Here is a 22,199-nt window from a genome sequence, read left to right on the forward strand (position 1 = left end):
CAAACCTTTCCTTCTCTGGTCTCAATTTCCTCCTCTGCACCATGAAAGGATCTGTGTGAAAGGTCTCTCCCAACTCTAGAGCTAGGACCCTTTGCCATCCTTGTACCTCAGTTTACCCCTCCATAAAAGGATGGCCTCTGAGGTTCTTCTGAGGAGCTCCTATGATTCTAATTGATCCCTGGCTTGGTCCCCAGCCTCCTCATAGGTGAGGGAGCAGCTTGGGGCAGGGATAAAATAATTCTGAGTGAATCACAGCACATCTCACTTTGTTTACATGAAAAATGCTAGAAGCACATCTCCTCCCCCCTGTTCCCTATCTGCAGAAATGGACAGATTCTAGAACCTGCTTTCCCAAAGGCAGAAGTTAGCCAGAAATTCCTGGGCTCTGCTATCTTATTAACTCAGGCTCTCCATGTGCATGAGGGAAGGAACCTCTCTAGAACAACCTTCTTCCAGTCCCAACTTGGGGGAGCACAGAGAGCCTCCACAGGATCACAGGATTCAGTAGTAGGAAGAAAGGAAGAGAATTCTCATCCAACCTTCTCACTGTACATGCAGAAAAATGGAGACCCAGAGCAGTTAAATGATAATAAGTAGCAGAGCTGGGTTTTATGCTTGAAGCTTGATCTGCTTAGAAGAGGAGGAACAGGGGTGGAGAATGTGTGGTAGGGGGTGGGAGGAAGGAGAGAGAAGTGTCTCTTCCAGGCAGCCTATCCCATTTATAAGGAATTACACCAAGTCTGAGACAGACAGTTCATGCATACCTTAAATGGTCTGAAGAGCAGATAAAGCTCCCGAGGCTTGATGTCCAGAGGGAGACCACTGACAAAGAGAGTCCGGACCTGGAGAAGAAAGGAGAGGTCATTAAGATGAGGCTGAGAAACCAAAAATCAAACCTAAAAAACCCTAAACAAAAAGCTTCCTCCCAGCTTAGTGTAGACCAGAGGAACCAAGCAATAGCCTAAGCACCTGGGGTTTCAGGTCAGGCTAGACCAGTGGGGCTAGATGTGAGACAATTGGTTGGGTATTGGCTTAAGGAACATTGATCATATAGGGTACAGAGAGGTAGAATCATACCAAAGCATTACAACAAACACTAACTATTCCTGGATGCAAAAGATTGGCAGGGACAAAGAAGTAAAAGAAAGCTTGCTAATTCTTTTCATGTATGTTTTTGACCTTTTCATAAATGATAAAAAGTTAAGGTTTTTACAAATTTCCATGTTTTTCTCAACTGAAAGGCAGTTACTGAGAAGAGGACTGGAAGAACTAACAGTGATTTCAAAGGATCCAGTGGGCTACTCATTTTCTGACAAGAGGGATGGTGGGTGGACCAAGGATTAAGAATGAGATATATAGTATTTAAACATGATCAGTACAAGAATTTGTTCTGCCTGGCTATTTAAGTGTTACAAGACTTGGTTTTGTTTTCTCCAACAGAGGCAGTGAGAAGAAAAGAAAATAAATTTTTATTCAGTAAAAAAAAAATTTTTTTTAAGTCTGTGATGGACATGTTATCAGAAAACCTACAAGACATGTTCCTCAGACATTTACCAGAACGTACATCGTCCACAGCAAGCTGGGGTGCTGTCACCATCAGAGCCATTTTAACACACAAAAGAATTATAACAGGCGTAAAATTACTCACATCTAAATTTTCAAGGTTCAGCAGTGGCACAACTGCACTGCTAATGCCCTCTTAGAGTATGACGCTGTTTCCTTCATTTAATCTTTCATTTCTCCATTAGTTACTATAGGCATAGACTGGAATACAGAATTGTATAAGATGAGGTGCCCCTGCCCTCGAGGAGTTTAGAGCTAAATAGGAAAGAGACAAGGGAGATAGACACAAATGTCTGGAATACCGTGTCAGAAAGAAAATGTCAGACAGAAACTGTCAGTAATACAAATTAAGACTTGATGGAAGGCAAAGGAGGCTGGCCTAATGGGGAGGCTACTAGTCCTGGGTTTTGAAGGATAGAGATGGATCTGGGTGGGATGAAGGAATTTTCAAGAAAGATTAGAACTACTGATAAAAGAGTAAGGATATGAGGAACAGCATATTATAGCATAGAGGGACAGAAATAGATTTGGATCTGGTTGTTGAAAGCCTTGAATGCCAGGCTAAGGAATTTGAAGCTAAGAAGGATCCTTTAAAGGGTGCAATATCATGGCATTACCAGGAAGTAAAGTGGTATTCAAGGCAAGAAAGAATGAGTACTAGAATACTATCGTTCAATAAGAAATAATAAGCAAATTTCAGAAAAACTTGAAAAGACTTACATGAACTAATACTGAGTGAAGTGAGCAAAATTAAAACATTGTACAGAGAAACAGCCATATTGTGCAATGATCAATTATGATAGGCTTAGATCTTCTCAGCAATAAAATGTAGTAAATGCCACTTGCATCCAGAGAAAGAATTGTTTTTCTCTTTTGTTCAGTTTCTTCTTTCACAACATGATTAGTATGTAAATATGTTTAACGCGATTGTACATGTATATCAGGTTGCTTGCTGTGTTGGGGAAAGGAGGAAGAAGGGGAGAGGAAAATTTTGGAACTTAAAATCTTACAGAAATGAATACTGAAAACTATCTTTACATGTAATTAGGAAAAAAATCAAATATTAATAACTACCAAAAAAATTAAGTGGCCTACCTAGGGAAATATAAAACGAGTTATTACTTCTTTATGCAGGATATTAAAAAAATTTTTTTTTATTTTTTAGCCTCCCAGCTCATACTAAGAATTCTAACTCCAAAGTCTCCATCCAGCAATTAAGACACAATGGCAAATACCCCAACAACTTAATTAGCACTTACTATATAAATTAGGGGCAGCGAAGTGACACAGTGGGCAGAGCACCAAGGCTGGAGTCAAGAAGATATTAATTCAAATCTATGACACTTGCAACTGTTTAACTCTGAGCAAGTCCCTCAACCCCACTCTGTAAAATGGGGACACAGTAATGAAATAATAAACACTCAGTATCTTTGCCAAGAAATCCCCAACAATACCATAGGTCGTGTAGAGTTGGACACAACTGAATGGCTTAACTGATAAACTCCAGATACACAGCGCTGGGAGATGAATCAGGCTTTCAGATTTGTCCACTGTCCAGCTTGTAGGTACTGGGGGGTCCAGCTTACCATAATAGTTTCTAAAAGAAACCCGAGAATCATTCTCTTGTGGTTCTACTAGACATTTGGCTCTGGAAGTTAGAGAGACTAGAAAGACCTCCCATAGAAGATGGCATTTAAGCCACAAACTGGGCAAGTGCTTCCCATGTCTGTATGTTTAAAAGCCATAAGTTTTGATTTCACAGAATCAAAGAATTTGGAAGCTGGAGGGTCAGTCAGCCCAACCCGTATACAAAAAGCATCTCTACTGTAACACACTGGACAAGTGGTTGTCCAGCCTCCGCTGTCCTTCCTCCGAGGAGAGGGAATCTCCACACAGCTGCTCAAGGTGCCCATTCCAATCTGGGCAGCTCTCAGGCTCAGAAATTCTTCCTATTGTCAAGCCAAAAGCATTCTCTTTGGAACTTCCACACACCTGCCGCTCCTGATTCTGTCTCCAGGAGTCAAGCAAAGGACATTCAGTCCCTCTCCCATATCACAAACCTTTAAATATCTGAAGACAACGAAAGAGTTCTCCAGACTAAATTCTCCAGTTCCTTTCACTCAACCCTTGTTTGACATGGATGCCAGATCCTGCTCCATCCTGCAAACCCTCCTACAGGCACAGAAGAGTCCTAAAGGCTAGGGCAGGCAGGTAATCACTATCCCAGGCCTGTGTCACTCATAGCAGTGAGACAGACTCTTGCCTGGGGGAAGAATCCAATCAGGCTCTATTCATAAAGGTTCTAGAATGGAGAAGGGTCCTGGCACTCCATCCCCAAGAGATTTCACCAGACCTTTATGGATGGGATGTTCCCACCCTCCTCTTCACCCAAAGATGATGCTTCCTTGGCTGCTCTACTTGTATTAATTCCATATCACAAATACCTTTAACTTCACCATTAGGAACTCACTCAGGTTTGATACTGCTCCATGGACACAAGTTTGTTAGCAGATTAGAAAGCCTTCCCATGTATTCTTGTGTACAAAGGTTCTTTGGGGCTCCGATCTTCTCTACAACAGACATTCTAGCCCAGGAGCCACAGAGCTCTGGTCTTAAATGGATCCACTGCATCATGGGAGCATCGAGCATTGTCATTCTGGCTTTGAGTTTCCTTCACTACATGACCTGAATGACACATCACATCATAATCTTCAGTCACTGGCACTTAGGAATTTTCTCAAGTCATGAGTACTAAAAATACAACTATTATCATGTGAGCACAAAAGAAATGTTCTAATATTTAAAAGACATTTCCAGTATGAACCAGAAATCCACAGATAAATCCACACAATAGCCAAATGTAGTCAAAACAATGAAGTGACCAGTCTGGAATTAAAAGACAAACCAGGAAGAAAGATGCATATTTTGTCAGAAATGGCTAAGAAATAGCTTTTTTTCCTTTCTTTTCTTTTCTTTTCTTTTTTTTTTTTGGTCAACTTATCCTTTATAATAGGAAAGGGCTCTCCTGGACTCCCAGCGTCACTGGTAACGACTGGCAATGACAGTGAGGTTTTAAACAAGATCATTGATTGAACACTTTTTAAATGAAAAGGGGAAAGTCCTCCCCACGATCAAAAGTTTAGTGCCAAGTGCCCAGGAGCAACAGACCAATGCCTTCAAATTCACCTGCTCTCACACTGCAAATTCCTTTCCCAGGGCCCACTCAGACTGGTTTTGCTGCATTCCAGCCTGAGCTGACTAGGCAAGCGGCAGATAATATCCAAGGGCTACAATGTCTCTTAAGGAAGGGGCAGGGGGAGCCCCACGCTAGCATGGCTTGTACCAGAAAACAGACAGCATTCAGCTATTTCACAATGACCCTCATTCCACCTCCAAAAAGTTTCCTTGACCCCAGTTCTGGCCCAGAAATAGAGTAGCCTGTGGCCCATCTGGAACGAAATCCAACATCCTCAGAGGATGACATCTAGTTTGTTCACTTCCCCCTGGTCCAAGGCCCAGCCTTGGATTCAGCCTCTCTCTGATTCCCTGTACGGCCTCCTCCACCAAATTCCTGTATGAGGGCAAAGGTGCCTTCCGAAGGAAGCCTACAATTTCAAATCCAGAAGTTGTTAAAAATGCTCATTTCAGTAGAACACAGCAAGAACAAGATTATGTGATGTCAACTCTGGTGGACGTGGCTCTTTTCAACACGGAGGTGATTCAGGGCAATTCCACTAGGCTTGTGATGGAGAGGGCCACCTGCATCCAGAAAGAAGACTGTGAGGAATGAATGTGGATCACAACATAGTGTTTCTCCTTTTTTGTTGTTGCTTGTTTTTTGTTTTCTTTCTCATTTTTTTCTTTTTGATTTTTCTTGTGCAGCGTAAATGCGGAAATATGTATAGAAGAATTGCACGTGTTTAACCTATATTGGATTATTTGTTGCCTCAAGAAGGGACAAAAATTTGGAACTCAAGGTTTTGCAAGGATGAATGTTGAAAACTATTTTTGCACATATTTTGAAAACAAAAAGCTATTATTAAAAAAAAAAAAGTGCTCACTTCCATCATTCTCTTCTTGTTGAGTATTTTGCTTCCTAGACTAAAAGCTGGACTCTCAGCCACAACAAGGGACTGCTGGATTTCCAGAAGCCAGGAGGGTTCAGCATTGTCATGATTCTTTGCGTACTTCCTGAGAACATCCTGACTCTTTATTTTCTGTCACACACACAATTCGGCTCCCTATGTCAAGGAGGGCACTGCAGACCACAGTGGAGGATTCCTAGTGAAGGACAGTCCCCTGCCCCATACACGACTGTCAGTCAGTTAATGAGCAATTATTAAGGGCTTTCTAGCTAAGCTCTGTCCTAAGTACTGGGGAGCCCAAATGAGGTCACTCACGGAGGTGCTAGCAGGCCAAAGGGAGGTGGGTAAGAGAAAGGCAGATCAGAGCCTTCCTCCTCTGGATGCCTCATCTTTCCAGAACCTCCCACTTGTGTCTGTAATGAGGTCTTCCTCCCAAGCCAACTTCTTCCTGACTATCTCCTCACTTGAGAGGACCTCTCCTTTAGGCAAGATCTTGGGGAACACCTATCACCCTTCTCATCACATAACAAGGATAAGGAGCAGAATTCTGATTTCAATAGCCCAGGGAACTCCTCTCGCACCAAGAAAACTCCCTCTCCCAATGTAAGTCAGCTCCTCCTCCACAACTCACAATTAGGTTTGCCCAGAGCCATAGAGTCGGTCAGAATCACAGGAGAAAGTTAGAACAGCCTTCCTGACACTGAGGCGGGCTCTCTAACCACTGGGCATGTGGCCACTTTGTTTTATCATGCTGTAGACAAAACACTACCTGTTGCTGCTAGGGACAAGCCAACAACTTTTAGGACAACTTTGCTTCAGAGAGGGAAGGAGAATGGAGGAAAGAGAAAGGAAAGGGAGGAGGAAAGGGAAAAGATAGAAAGGGAGAAAGAAGAGGAAGGAGAAAGGAATAGAGGGGTGGTAAGGGAGCAGGAAAGGGAGGATATGCACACAGGTAGGAATGGAGCCTGGTGAAAGTGACCCCAGGGACATCATTATGAGAAAACATACTGAGAATTATAAGATATCAGCCTAGTTCTCCTTAGGGAAACTAAGCAGGTTTCCATCACCAGACAAAGGCATCCTCTTTCCATGTTGTACTAGACAGTGACTGCTGAATGAACTTATATACAATTGAGCTTCTCTGAGGAACCAAAATGGGGGAGGCAAAGTGGTTGGTGAGATGTCCCCAACAACTACAGGGATCAGAGAAGGTTTCCAGGAGGGAGTCCAACATTAGCAAAGGCATGGGAACAGAAGATTGCAGGATATAGCCAGGAAACAAAAAGCAAAACACTTTCAATGGAAGACAGAATGCATCAGATGAAAGGCCACAAAATTGTGGAGAGCCTTGAATGCAAGTCAAAAGTTTGAACTTTTACTTAAGAGGCAATTAAGAAGGCCCTAAAGATTTCTGAGTAATAACATTATCAGGTTATAAGTAATAAAGATTATCCTAGAAGCTTCATAAATCTCTTGACTGGGGGGTCAATGTTCTTATTCTCCTCTTTTCAATTTTGTTTAGTCTACATAGTCACGTCCCATCTCCATGTCTTCGTCTCGGCTGTCCCTCAGGCCTGAAATGCACTCTTGGCTTAGCTGCTTCTTCCAGGTTCATCTTAAATCCTATCTACTACAGAAAAGCATTCTTGTTCATCCCTGCTAGCATGCCCCTTTACAATGTCTGTACCTCGATATATGGTAATTTACGGCTTGTCTCCCTATTAGAATGTCAGCACCTTTAGGGCAGTGACGGTTTTTTGCCTTTCTTTAACTCTGCAAAGCTTAGCACATAATAACGGCTTCATAAATGCTTGCTGACCAATTGATTGACCAACAGTTTAAAAATCTGACTGTAATTCTGCAGCTCCATCTCTTCACGTGCCTTTACCCAGCCACTGCATGGCTGTACAAACTGATAAATGAAGGCTCTACTGTAAGAAAGCTGCTTACAGTGTTGCTCACCATTCGCATCAAGAATACACATTAATCCACTCCATTAATCCAAATTAAAGCAATTATGATATGGAAAATGAGAGTGGGCTGCGGTACAAGGAGTCCAGGACTGGGATTACATTGAAAAGAACTCACTGGAAGAATGAACTGCTCAGTCTCAACCTCCCCACCAGCCCAGAACACCTAATAGCCTTATTGTGATGCAAGGATCATTTGTGACCATAATGGTAAAGACTTTAGGACTAGGCGGTGGAGTGTAGGATACTCAAAAAGGCACAGTTCAGCAAGAAGGTTCATAAGATAGCTTTTTTAGGAAGGCTTTTAGGGCAACTTTTCACCTGTCTAAAGAAATAAGCTCAACAAAGCAAACTGACATCTTGAACCTTGCATCAGAACTGCCAGGTCTCTGGGGCCCACGGCTAATGGAGAGCCTTTCCCCTCTCTGTCCTTGCAACCTCTGTTGTTGTCATTTTTAGGGAAAAGAACCTTTCAAGGAAAAAGCAAGTCCAGCTAGCAGCCACTTAGAAGGAGCTCCTACCTGGCCTTCTAGACCAGTTATACTGTTTGAAATCATCCATAATAACTCCACCCCATCCAACCCCACCCAACCTCCTTGCAAGTTACCACCTGACATCATCAATAGCCAGTCCTATGTTCTGCTTTCCATAGCAGAGCATGTAGGTAACTATCCAAGCCTAAGGCCTGATAACCTGTCACAACAGGGAACTTTCACAATTCGGGAAGTCACTTCAAGGCTCCTACCCCCAAAAAAGCTTCTATGACTCTGGAGTGGCTTTGACTTCCCTAGGGGCCAGCCAGCCAGGCTTACAGAGCAAGGTCATCCATCACTGGTTGACCAAGAAAAGCTGACATTTTTCTAATGCTAGCATTACAGAAACACATTTAAAGCATGAACCAAAAAATTTCTAACTGTGTATCCTGAAGGTACGAGGCAGCCACCTCTTAGGCAAGGTAAACCATTCAAAATGAGCAGTTATTTTGTCTTGTAAGGGCATCCTCCACAAAGGAGGATGAGAAGGTCATAGAGCAAAAAAAAATAAGACATAACCGAGGGACAGCTCAAGGGGAACACCAGCATTCACCAAAGGGACGGGGACCAGGAGGATGGCATCCGCAATCTGGGCAGGTCCTTTCTGTTAAGGTCAGAAGCAGACAGGTTCCAGTCCAACCAGAACCTGCAAAGTTCCACAAAGACCCTACCATGCCTCCGAGGAGTTATCAAGTCTGGGCTTAATTGCACACAAGACATATCACGTGCATGGACAGATGCCTTGCACATTCCTGCACCCCTGAGATCCTGGGATCATTCAGAAATGACAAACAGCTTTGCACCAGCCATAATTAGAAGATAGTGTATATTTTATTACCTGCTCACCACCACTATTTTACAGATGACAAAAACAAGGTTTCCATAATAAATGCTCAAAGTAACTAGTAAATGCTGGAGACAGAAATGAAATCCAGACAAAGAACAGCTCCCATCAATTTGAATCTACAAGTGTCTCCGTGAGTAAGACGGAAGGGAATGCAGGTCTCATTTCTCTTCCTTGACACAGGGGTTGGCCAAGAACACCAGCCATCCTGAGCAAAGACCCTGAAGGAAAGGTACTGGGGTATGATGGAAATGGAGCTTTTGAAGTTTTCATTGTAAATGCAACAAGCAAAGTACATGCAAGTGCAGTGATTTCTTAAACAATGTCTTCAAGTCCCCTAGCCCTCATATAAGTCAGAAGATTTGGGCTGGGAACCACACTCTCTAACTTGACTTCTGCTTTCTCTCTCCTTTTAAACCCAAAGACAAGAAGCCTTCATGGCCAAGGAATCACTCAAGAGTGGGGATGCAATAAAGCAGAGCTGAAGGAAAACCAAAGCTGAACAGGAAAGGCAAAGACTCTGAATGACAAAGGTAAAAGAGCACTCCAGTGGGAAAGTCTTTGCAAAGACTCAGAGGTGGGTGATAGAGGCTAACACCAGGAAATGGGAGTGGTCTAGTTTGGTTAAAAGGAAGAGTAAAACTAGAACAATAATAATATATTATTATCATTATTACATATCACTGTAATCATATTAAAATTACAATATTATATGTTATGTTATTATAATAATTATAGAATGATAATTTTTAAATTATTATTGATACTTGCATTTTAATAGCAACATAAGGCTTGCAAAGGACTTTAAACACATTCACTTCATCTCCATAACAACCATGGGAGGTGGATGCTATTACCCTCATTTCACAACTGAGGAAACTGAGGCAGATACAAGTTAAGTAACTTAGCTAGTATCTAAGTCTGGATTTGAACTCAGGTTTTCCTGACTCCTGGCCTTCACTCTATTCCCTGCACAACCTAGAGTCATAACATAAACATAAAAAACATAAAACCAGTCCAGAAAAGTCCACAGGAATCAAGAGAATGAATGAAGCTCCTTAAAACCAGGCTATTTTATCTCAAGAGGTAATTTTTCCACAGCAAGTCTATGAGCAGTGGAAGCAAATGTGTCTAAGAGAGATTTTTTTTGCAGGTGGTCTGGGTAAAGAGAGTAAGTGACCTCAGGGAGACTAATGAATGGGCTATTACCAGAACTCAGGAAAGAAGCCTGAGATGGGTGGGAGCTTGGTAAGAGGGAGAGCACTGAAATAAATCAAGTAGCACCTGGTAAGTGGATGCATTTAGGAGTAAGAAAGGAAATCAAAGTTAATTTAGAGATTATGACACTGAATAACTGGGAGAATGTGAGTTCCATCAACAGAAATTGCTAAGAGATAGTTCTCAGAAGGGACACAATAAATTTCCTTTTGGACAAATTGAGTGTAAGAAACCTATGGGGCATCCAGAAAGAACCATTCGCCATGGGGCGGGAATTCAGAGGCCAGTTAACTGATTCTGAGTAATAATGTTGTAAAGAAAGGATTCAGTTCAAGTAGACTTACAGATTCCAAGAGCTTTAGCTATCAATCAACAACTATGTGTATGCATGTAAAATGCATATTTACACACACATATGTATATATGGGAGGGGAAGAGGGGGAGAGGATTCAGACAATTTGAGCATTTACTGGGTATCAGACAAAGTAACAGAGACAGGTTTACCTTCTAAACGCCAGAGATAGAATCACAGAGGATTCACTGCAGAGTAATGGGATATAAATCCCCAGGGATGGTGAGGAAGAAAGTTAAGAACCACCAGAAAAAAATCAGAAAAGGCCTCCTAAAAGAGGTGGCCTCCAGCTAAGCCTTGAAGGGACTAAGGTCTGATTTCAAGGGGCAGAAGTGAAAAGAGAGAAGAATCTGAGGCCGGAGGTAGAATATTCTGTATGTCGGATAAAAAGGTTGGTTTGGAGAGAGTATATACAATGCCCCAGGAGGGTGATCACTACGAAAGATAAGCTGGAGCCAAATAATGAAAGGCTTAAAATGTCTAACAGATGTTTTTGGATTTTGTTTGCCCTAAAGGTAATGGGTGAACCAAAGAAGCTTCTTAAGGAGAATCAGAAGAAGATTAATTTGGAGACTAGGAAAAGATGGGAGAAAGTAGATTCTAGGAATTTGGCTGTGAAGGGAAGGAAAGTTCTGGAATGACCACTTCAAAGCAAGGCAGAGGCCAACAAGTTATTTTCAAGTGGGGGAGAAGGGAGGAAGACAGCAGAGAGGGAAGGGAGCAAGGGTGACAGAGAAGGGAGGAGAACAATCTCTGGAAAAGAGAAAAGATGAGATCAAGGATACAAGTAGGGAGTTTGGGCAATGAGGAAGATGACCTCTGATTCTGAAGCAGAGGAGGAGAGAAAAGGGGTGAGGATGGACTCGAGATTGGAAGCAGAAAAAAATGAGGGGATTCATGACAAATTGCTTTGATTTTTCCAGTCAAGTGGGAGCCAAGGTTGTCTGCTTAGAGAAAGGAGAAGGTTTAAAACAGCATCTGTGGGAAGAATAAAGAAATAAAAAGGGAAGAATCAAAGCATTTCCAAGAGGTAGCAAAGACTTGGTTGAGATCATTCAACATGAACTAGAAGCAGATCCTGGCCAGCACTTATTATGGCTTTTTGAGGGTAGGAACAGAGAAGGCAGCTGATGGGGGGCAGAGTAAAATAAGAGATATAGGTTCAGATAACTCTACCTCAGGTCAAGACTGAAGGAAGAAAAAGGGAACCAGAGGATGGGTAAAGACCTGGGAGAAGTGGGAGGACTGGAAGAACTAGGGGTCATAATGAAGATGAAGAACAGCAGATGGAAGAGAGGTGGAGAGAGGAGAAAGCAAGTAGTCACAATCAGAAAGGGGAATTTCAAAGTTGAGGATCACAGAATGTGTCATAGGAGATGGAGAGATCTAATAAGTGACCTATCCTATGGGACGCCAAGGTAGGATGGAGATACAGGCCACAGGAGTCAAGGTAGGAATTGATCTTAAAGAATGGAGGCTTCCAAAGGTCACCAACATGAACATAATAGTAACTTGGTATAAAAGCAGATATGGATGAAGAAGATCATAAGTTTATTATTAAATTCCAAGGAAAGATGAAAATGACTTGTAGACTAGCCGATTTCAGCAAAAATCTGGGTCTCTCTGATCCACTGACTCTTCTTTGTCATTTCCCTTCCCCTTCTTCAGGAGACTACTGCATATGGTATTTGCCATCACTCTCTTTCTCCAGTTAATTCCTTTTTAGATTCTTTTTCTCCATTGGATATAGAGATACCTTCTTTTCTCCCTTTTTTATTCAGATTTCCCCCAGAAAGTTCTCTCATTCTTTCTTTATTGCATTGGTGAAGCAAAGAATAACACTTGGTAGGACTGGCAGGCACAGGGGCACTATTTAGGAAACAATCAAACTGTGAAAAGAAAAGTCCATTGAACTCCTGAACTGCAGTGGATTCAAAATGGCGACAACCCAAGCACTGCTGTGAACCATAAAAGAGAAAAGGACATGCACAAGAGAAAAAGAGGTCAACAAAGATATTGTTTTTTAGTCATTTCAGTTGTGTCCCATTTGGGGTTTTCTTAGAAAAAATAATGAAATGGTTTGTCATTTCCTTCTCCAGCTCATTTTATAAATGAGAAGCTGAGGCAAATAGGGTTAACTGACTTGCCCAGTTACTTAAGTGTGTGAGGCTGTACTGGAACCCAGGAACAGGAATCTTCCTGATTCCAGGCCTGACACTGTACAATACAACCATTTAGACATTTGTCATAGAAAAGGAGATATAGAAAAGACAGCGACATACACGTAGATGTAGACATAGTTATAGAAAAGGAGAGGGAGGTAGGTCAGAACATGGAGATGGATTCACTAGGGAGAATTCCTAGAGAAATATGGATTAGGATCACAAAAACTGTGACAGACAGCAAAAATGGATTCCATCTGGATCATGGGACATAGTGCCCACACTGATGAGTTCTCGTCCACTTAAGCACCAGGTTTTGTCAGGTCTTGTCCTCCTGTGTTCTCTGCAGTATATACAATAGTCCTGTTGGTTATAAACCTTAAACAAATTTGAGAGGGCAAGAGGAGAAAGTAGCAGGAGGAGCTAACCACCATTTACCAAAATGCCTCTGAACAGGTCATTCATCCATTTGTTCCATAAATATTTAGAGCATTAAACCCAGCTGAGCATAGGCCTTTGGAACCCAACCCTTTTGTACGTCAGGGACTTCCTGCAACACAAAATTCAACGTATTTGCTATAAACACTGAAAAGCCAAGTGCAGAGAAGTGGAGACTTCCAGTACGGAGTAAACATCCATTAAAAACCTTCACCTCCCTCTAGCCTAAGGCACGTCCAACCCCACAATGCACCTTTGTCAGCCGCCAAGTCTTGGGCCTGCAGAAGCCAACGTGAGCCTCATGAAGAGAGGCCGCCTTCCCTCTCCACTGATCTGGATAGCATTAATTTTATGGCACACTGGATAGAACACTAGATTTGGTGAAAATGATCTGAATTTGAATCCTGCTTCAAATACATTGGCCATGAGACCCTAAGCCTCCTCTCTCAGCCTGTTTCCTTAATTATAAAATGAAGCTATAATAATGGCACCTAAAATGCCAAGATTATGGAGAGCATCAAATGAGATGATGTGTCTAAGTGCTCTGTGAACCTTAAAAGGCCATAGAAATGTTAGCTATGATTATCATCATTAGGGCCCAAGAGTGAGTGTGAAACCTGAAGGTACACAGAGTTAAATAATTAATTTCCAGAGTAACTTGGAGTCTCACATCTATAGCTTTTATAGGGAAGACCCAAAGGCAAGAAGTTCACAAGCAGCTCGTGTCCTGGGAGACCTGAGGAAACCATAGAACTCTTACTTGATTTCAGAACTCTTACTTGATTTCACAATTAGATCTTTCTTTCTTAAAGAGGCTGTGGCCACCAACAAGGTTGGTTAGTTTCTCTACAATGTTTACCAAACAGTTAGAGATGAGTCACTCAATAGAAACACCAAGGACCTTTGGGCAGTCCCACCTCAGAGCTCCTGCTGTCCCCCCCCGGAATGCCCTCTGCACCAGCTGAATCCCCACTCATCTTTGGAAGGCTATATCAAAGGCCGCCTCCACCGGGAAACCTTCCCAGATTAAGGCAACCAGGTAAGTGACAATCTCCCAGAGCACTGTGCTTGGTGCTTGTGATGTAACAATGTATCAGAGTCATCTCTGCTTGGATCACATCCTCTTTTACTCTTACATAAGGGTCTTGACTATATTTGTGACAATATCTCAGAGCACTGTACTTGGCCCTTATGATGTAACAATGTATCAGTCATCTCTGCTTGGCTCACTCCTCTCACTCTATACAAGGGTCTCGACTATATTTGTGACAATCTCTCAGAGCACTGTACTTGGCCCTTGTGATGTAACAATGTATCAGTCATCTCTACTTGGCTCACATCCTCTCACTCTACACCAGGGTCTGGACTATATTTCCTATCTTTCCAGATAATTGGTACAGTACACCATATGTGGCGGGCATTTAATAATAAACGAATCAACAAATGAATGAATGAATCAGTTGACATATGAGCAAATGGAGAAACTAATGATAGACTAGGTTTACAAGCACTTAACTGTTTAAAAAGTCATTTTTTTCCCCTTCAAAATGCTGCAGGGAAGAAATGTCATAATTGAAAAAAAGCTCAATTTTACAACTGAGGAAACTGAGCTTCAGGGACTTATTTGCCCAAAGTCACAGAGATAGCAAATGACAGCTCCCAGAGATGAAAGCCCTTCCATCACACTCTCCCTGGCTCGCCACCAAAAGCAATGGAACACAGAGATGCAAGGCTCAGAAGTTATATCCTATTCTCTATCATTAAGAGTGAATGCTTGCTTGTCCTTCAGGTTGTAATTAATAAAAGATCTGATATCCTGGGACTCCTAGTAAAAGGACACTATCCAGAATGGCCAGGACCCAATTGGACCCAGCCCATCATCATAGGAGTACAGGAGCCACTCATTCACCAAGCTCTCTAGCCCACTCTCACTGACCTCTCCCAGGGCCTACCTTTCCCCTTCTGGGGAATTAATGGGGGGTAGCTAGATGGTGCGGTGGATAAGTGCTAGCCCTGAAGTCAGGAGGACCTAAGTTCAAATCCAGCTTCAGATACTTAATACTTCCTAGCCATGTGAACCTAGGCAAGTCACTTAACCCCAACTGCCTCAGCTTAAAAAAAAAAAAAAAGAATAATGTTTGGGTTATGCAGAAGTCAATGTTGGAAAAATTACCCATGGATATGCTTTGTGAATAAAAAGCTTTAATTTAAAAAAAAAAAAAATTCCCCATGTCCGGGAAGCCCTTATGGCTCCTTGAGAAGAGTTAAAAAAAAAAAAAAAGTATTCTCTGTCTCTCCATGTCTGTCTCTATCTCTGTCTCTCTGTGTTTCTTTCTGTATGTCTGTCTCTCTGTCTTTATCTCTCTCTATGTGGTTTCACCAACCACTGGAAATTATGTCTGTCTCTGTCTCTGTGTCTCTTTCTCTCTGTCTCCATCTGTCTCTCTCTATGTAGTTTCACCAAACACTGGAAATTAATTACTCTGACATTGATAACCAGGATAGAGCCTGGACTTCTGAGTTGACTAGAGTAGATCTTTTTAAAGTTTTTTTACTTATTACTACTCATTTTTGTCCCAAGAATTTTTAACATGGCCCCAGGTAAATAGGCATAGAAAATAGGTATAGAAATTAAGCATTTAATGATTTAAAAAAATCCTAATTTCACAGCCCTTACATTCAATTACAAGAGCTTATATGGGGTTGCAAACCACAATTTAAGAAGCTGGGACCTAGAGAACTAACTCCAAAGGGATAAAACTGCCTCTATCAATCATTATCCCTTTTCAGCATGTTAGAGATTAATCATTTGATTGGGGCACTGAGGGTTGAGGTGACAGGCCATTCAGAAGTAGGACTGAATTCAAGTGCAGGCATTGTAGACGGACTAGGCTAAGAACAGCAAAAATGAAAGGCCCTTCTCCTGGACACAGTAACCTCTCCCTTCCCTCTCCCCACCCCCCCCCCTTTTTTTTTAGCACTACCAGGATTTTTTCTGACTATGCAAAGGATAAGGATGCAAAGTCTAGGAATACCAACATCTCTAAAGAACCAAAGAAACAGCTCAGCTAATAGGCAAGTCAGTGGAGGAGTACCAAATAAGAGGCAGCAAGCCCACTGCTGTCAACAGAGTAAGGAAGGGGGGGGAAAGAAGGCACTAAGGGAGACTAGATAAAAGTAGAAGTTATTTGAGAAATATGTGATCATAAAAGGCCCCAGGTTTAAGGCCTCTTCCACAGAACTGACATTTTACAGTCAGATATGGAAAAGATTATAGACTAGTCATCTCAGAAGATGGATAAATAATGAAGAGTTCTAGAGCTCAGCTGTTAGCCACCCAATAGCAATAGATGTACAGGAAACTCACTCCTTTAGAAGGATTTCAGGAAGGTCCTGGACAATAGAAAGAGATGGTGCAGAGAGGCTATGGTCTGCACTCCCGGGGTGAATTTTCTTAAATGGGACAGTCAAGGAAACATCTAAAGGGGGAAGGAGAATGAATCTTCTTCAGCGCAGCTGGGAGGTAGCCAGGCTGTGAATTTCACTGGGCTCAGGAAATGTGAGCCGGAAGGATTATTATAGTGTTAATAATGTCCAGCCCATTCTGCAGAAGGCCACAAAATGCTCTCTAAGGATTACCCAATTCAAGAGAATGCTGAGTTCTGCAGCACCTCATACTCAGTGCTGACATGGGGGGGAAAGTTATTGGCATTATTTCATGAAACTAGAAACAGATTTAATGTTTTCCACTTTTATAAATTCCAAATAGCTTGGGCTTTTTTCAAAACTGATTGCCCCCATCCCTTAAAGAAGTCCTGAAGGACCTAGACAAAGAGTATTTGGAGAAGGTCAAAGGCCTTCTTCTGAACTAGGTACACCAGGCTTCTCATCTTCCAGTGGGGAGTAGGGCTGAAACCAAAAGCAACTGGGTATCTATGTCCTATTAGGACCCCAAAAAGACTATTAAAAGCAATCTTGTTCTCAAATTCACCAGTTTCTTCTCATTCATATTCTTGCTCTCTCATTATGAAATGAGTAATGATTTTTTAAAAAATTATTTGAATATTTTATTTTTCCCCAATGTAAAAAAGTTTCAACATTCATTTTTTAAATTAAGTTCCAAATTTTCTCTCTCCTTCCCCACTCCCATTCTGAATGGCTATTTCTAAGAGTCCAGCTCCCCTTTACTAAGACAGCAAATCCCAAGACTAGCAGAGAATGTACTTGCTTTCAGAGCTTCAGCGTCCTCCTCATCTGCTCAGCCTGCCTTATCACTCAGTTGTGATGAAAACTTCTGGGTATCCAAGTGTTATTAGTGACCTTGTATGACTTGACTTTAGGATTGGGAGGGGGAGCATAGGGATGCTCATAAAGGCACAGTTCAGCAGGGAGGTCCTAAAATAGCTGCTTTTTCCATGACAAATGATCATGTGCTCCCTAAATTTTTTCATCCAGGATAAACACAAACTTTCATGCTTTTCTTTGCAAGTTCTTTGATCTCTTTGTCATCTTGATTACTTGTCATCTGGTCAATGGTACAACTGGCTGGCACTTCTGAGACCTTGACCAGAGATCTTACCTCCAGTACTACTGGTACTATGCCGGTATAACCAAGTCCAGGACCTCAAGTTTCCTCTTGGAGATTGAACATCATGATTTCTAAGATCCTTTAAAGATTTAAATCTGTGAACTGATGCAACCATTCTGGAGAGCTACTTGGTATTATGCCCAAAGGGCTATCAAACTGTGCATACCTTTTGATCCAACAGTATCTCTACAGGGCTTATATCACAAAGAGATCTTAAAGGAGGGAAAGAGACCGGTATGTGCAAGAATGTTTGTGGCAGCCCTTTTTGTGGTGGCAAGGAACTAAAAATCGAGTGGACGGCCATCTGTTGGGGAATGGCTGAATAAGTTATGGTATATGAATGTGATAGAATATTCTATTAGAAAAGATCAGCAGGATGACTTCAGAAAGACTTGGAGAGACTTACGCAAACTGATGCTGAGTGAAATGAGTGGAACCAAGAGAACATTGTACATAACAACAAGATTATGGAATGATCAACTCTGATGGACATGACTCTTTTCAACAATAAGACAATTCAAGCCAATTCCAATAGACTTATGATGCAGAGAGCCATCTGCACCCAGAGAGAGGACTGTGTGGGAACTGAATATGGATCACAACATAGCATTTTAACCTTTTTTTGTTATTTGTTTGATTTTTGTTTTCTTTCTCTTTTTTACTTTTTGGATCTGATTTTTTTGTGCAGCATGATAAATGTGGAAATATGAATAGAAGAAGTGCACATATTTAATAGATATTGTATTATTTGCTGTCTAGGGGAGGGAGTAGAAGGAAAGGAGAGATAAATTTGGATCACAAGATTCTGCAAGGTTGAATGTTGAAGACTATCTTTGCATATATTTTGAAAATGAAAAGTGGGGCAGCTAGGTGGCACAGTGGATAGAGCACCAGCCCTGAAGTTAGGAGGACCTGTGTTCAAATCTAGTCTCAAACACTTAACACTTCCTAGTTGTGTGACCCTGGGCAAGTCACTTAACCAATTGCCTCAGCCAAAAAAAAAAAAAAAAGAAAGAAAGAAAGAAAGAAAGAAAGAAAGAAAGAAAGAAAGAAAGAAAGAAAGAAAGAAAGAAAGAAAGAAAGAAAGAAAGAAAGAAAGAAAGAAAGAAAATGAAAAGCTATATTTTTTTTTACTGTGAAACTGAATCTATCAACTCATTTCAAATTCCATATGTGGTACTTGCCATTTGCAATCTCAGGGGAAATCACTTGCTGTTGTTGTTGAGTTCTTTCAGCTGGATCTCACTTTTCATGACCCCATCTGGGGTTTTCTTGGCAAAAGAACTGGAATGGTTTGCCATTTCCATTTCCAGCTCATTTTACAGATGAAGAAACTAAGGCAAACAGGGTTAAGTGATTTACCCAATGTCACATAGCTAGTATCTGGGGCCAGATCTGAAAGATGATGAGTCTTCCTGACCCCAAGACCAGTATTCTATCCAATGTACATGTAGTTGCCCCCCCCCCAATCACTTAACCTTAGTTCCCTCATCTACAAAAGACATTCATTAGAACCCCCATTTAGAATCCCTAACCCTAAAACCTATGCTCCTAGAAGACTTCTCTGGGACCATTCTATAGCCTTTTCTCCTTCTTCTACTATCACTCAGCAACTTCCCTTCCTTGGAGAGTTCCACTACCCAAATTAAACACACAAGCCAGATCCTGGAGTAGCCATTATTTACTGACTTGCTAGGACACTCGCCTTCCATTCACAATGAGTTCATTGCCTGGCTTAGAGTTGTTCTCTCCTCCCTAAATCCTGCTTTCATTACTGGGAGACTTGATATTCCTCCCAGTACTCTAATTTCCCTAATCTACTCAGTTTCCATAACCTATTCCTACACATAGGAATGTCCCTCATGTCCCCTTGCCATCACCCTCGAGGTTCCATCTTCACCAATTCACAAATCCCTTTACCTTATCATAAGCTTATAATATGACATCTTCCCCTGCACCCTATAACTCCTAACCATATTCTCTTCCTGACCAGGACCCCTAATTTCATCATCCCCCAGTTCTTTCCCAGGCCATCACTTGAACTGGATGAATTCTCTTCCCTTCTTTATCCTGACCCTCTGGTGAACCAGTTCTTCATCATCTCCAGGGTCTCAAATCCCTTGACCTTTTGCTTAAAAACCAAACACACCTGACCATACTCCCACCCTGGTCTACTACCACCATCCATCCATCTTTTTTTGCTTCTGCTGCCAAACAAAACTGAAGGAAATCACTAAGTGTACTGACAGGGCTCTATAGATTTATGCTATATATAATCCTAACGGGGCCCTCATCTGCCAAACCTGATAGCCTTTGATAAACAATGCACATAAATAACACATCCCCTCTCAGATTTGCACAACCCATACTCACACCCACAGATGTACAACACACTTCTCAGATTTGCACATATCCACACTCATATACATAATCCTTCAGATTTGATGCAAAGCAAAATAAGCACAACAAGGAAAACAATCAAAGAACAGGAAAGAACAAGATAAAATAAGAATGAATGCTGTGTGACTAGAATGACTTGGCAACAGAGAAAAAGATGAAAAAAATGCAGAGGTGGGGGGCTGTGGGTATGTATTGTTGGGTCCAGCTAATGTGCAGATCTGATTGCTTTCTTTATTTTTTGATACAAGGAATTTCTCCTGAGATGAAGAGAAAAGAATATATTTGAAAATGAAGGTACACCTCTCAAATTAAAATCTAGGAATAAAAGTTAAAATTAAAAAAAAAAAAAAAAGCCCAGGACAATGAAGTAATACCTCTCACAAGTCAGAGAATAAATTCAGTCAGCAGCAAATGACTCACCAGAGAATCTGAGACAAAACTGATGAATATGAATGTATAAAAAGAATCGAACTTTTTTTGCACTATAAAAAACAATGCCCTTAGAATAAAAAACCAACTCTGGGGAAAATATATTTTTGTCAAACACTTCCCATAAAGTCTGCTAATGTTTAAAAAAATTGACTCAAATGTATCAGGGCAAAGGGGGCCCTTTGTTGTTTCTTCAGAGATAAGGGACTAAACAGATAAGGAGAGGCCTCTCTCCAAATTCAGCCCAGAGGAAAAACAAACATCAAGAATTCCAAGAACTCTTGGGAAGACTCAGACTGAAATAAGAGGAACAACCAGGCTGGTATTGGCGACAGCTATTTGAACCAAGATATAACCAAGCCCCAAGATTCAGATTAAACAAAGGGTAAAACAAAGGGGCAACTTTGCCAAAGTTTAAGTACAAGTGGTCAGTTTGTTTTTTTTTAAATCAACAAATTACAAAAGTTTAGCAATTACACATTTCCAACAGATTGCATACATTGTTAGTTATAAACATTCTTGGGGATTTTTGGCTTAATGATTTTCAAGAATTATAGATTGTTTTGTATTTATGAGTTTGGTTAAAATTTTTATCAGTAAGAAAGGAATAAGGGGGCAGTTAGATGGCATAATGGATAGAGTGCCAGCCCTGAAGTCGGGAGGACCAGAGTTCAAATTTGGCCTCTCAGATACTTAACAGTGTTCCTAGCTGTGTGATCCTAGGCAAGTCACTTAACCCCAACTGCTTCAGCCAAAAAAAAAAGAAAAAAGAAAAAGAAAGTAGTAGTAATTAATTACCAAAAAAGTTCTTAGAATCTCTAGTCAGAGGAATTCAAATTAAAAGCATCTTGAGAGGCTATACAATTTGCTGACACCCAGAAAATTGGCAAATTTGATGATGTTAATGTAGCTATTAAAGGAAAATTGTTCATGTTGGTGGATTGAGTACTGAGTACTGGTTTATGTTTTCCAGAAAACAATGTGGAATAACTAAATAGAAATAAAAATCTGCATACCCCTTGACCCGATGGTCCTAATAATGGGACCATCACTCAAAGAAGCTTTTAACAAGGAAAAGAAAAGTACCGATATACAGCTAGCATCACTTTTTTTTTAAATGGCATTTTATTTTTTCAATTACATGAAAAAATAGTTTTCAGCATTCTCCTTCACAAAACCTTGTGCTTCAATTTTTTTTCCCTCTTCCCTCCACTCTCTCCCTTCTATCTCCCCTAGACAGCAAGCAATCTTATACAGGTTAAACATGTGAAGTTCTTCTAAACATATTTCCATATTCATTATCGCATCACTTTTTAAAAGAGTAAAACATAAAAGAAATTAGGGCTCCAAAATATTAGGGAATGAATGGCTAAACAAATGGTGCTGAATGAATATAGGATTTTATTTTAGGTGATACAGAGTAAAGACAGCTAAATATAGAAGTAAATAAAACATTATACACTAGCAGGAAGAAACCTAAAACATCTACATAAGAAAGAAGGTCTTCTGGTGATAGCAAAGAATTGGAAATCAAGGGGATGGCCGACAACTAGGGAGTGGATAAACAAGTTGTGGTATATGTATATAATGGAATACTTTTGTGCCATAAGAAAGGAT

General features: G+C 41.0%; 1 protein-coding gene across 1 annotated transcript in view; it reads right to left on the reverse strand.

Annotated features, from left to right (window-relative positions):
• The window catches only part of RBPMS (RNA binding protein, mRNA processing factor), a 172,845-nt gene that overhangs the window by 92,365 nt on the left and 58,281 nt on the right, over positions 1 to 22,199 (reverse strand). Inside the window, exon 2 of the mRNA XM_051965782.1 lies at positions 765 to 842. Coding sequence (XP_051821742.1) covers positions 765 to 842 — 78 coding nt within the window. The remainder of the gene's footprint in view (positions 1 to 764; positions 843 to 22,199) is intronic.

Source organism: Antechinus flavipes, chromosome 6 (genome assembly GCF_016432865.1).
Source record: "Antechinus flavipes isolate AdamAnt ecotype Samford, QLD, Australia chromosome 6, AdamAnt_v2, whole genome shotgun sequence".
In the NCBI taxonomy this organism is placed as follows: Eukaryota; Metazoa; Chordata; class Mammalia; order Dasyuromorphia; family Dasyuridae; genus Antechinus; species Antechinus flavipes.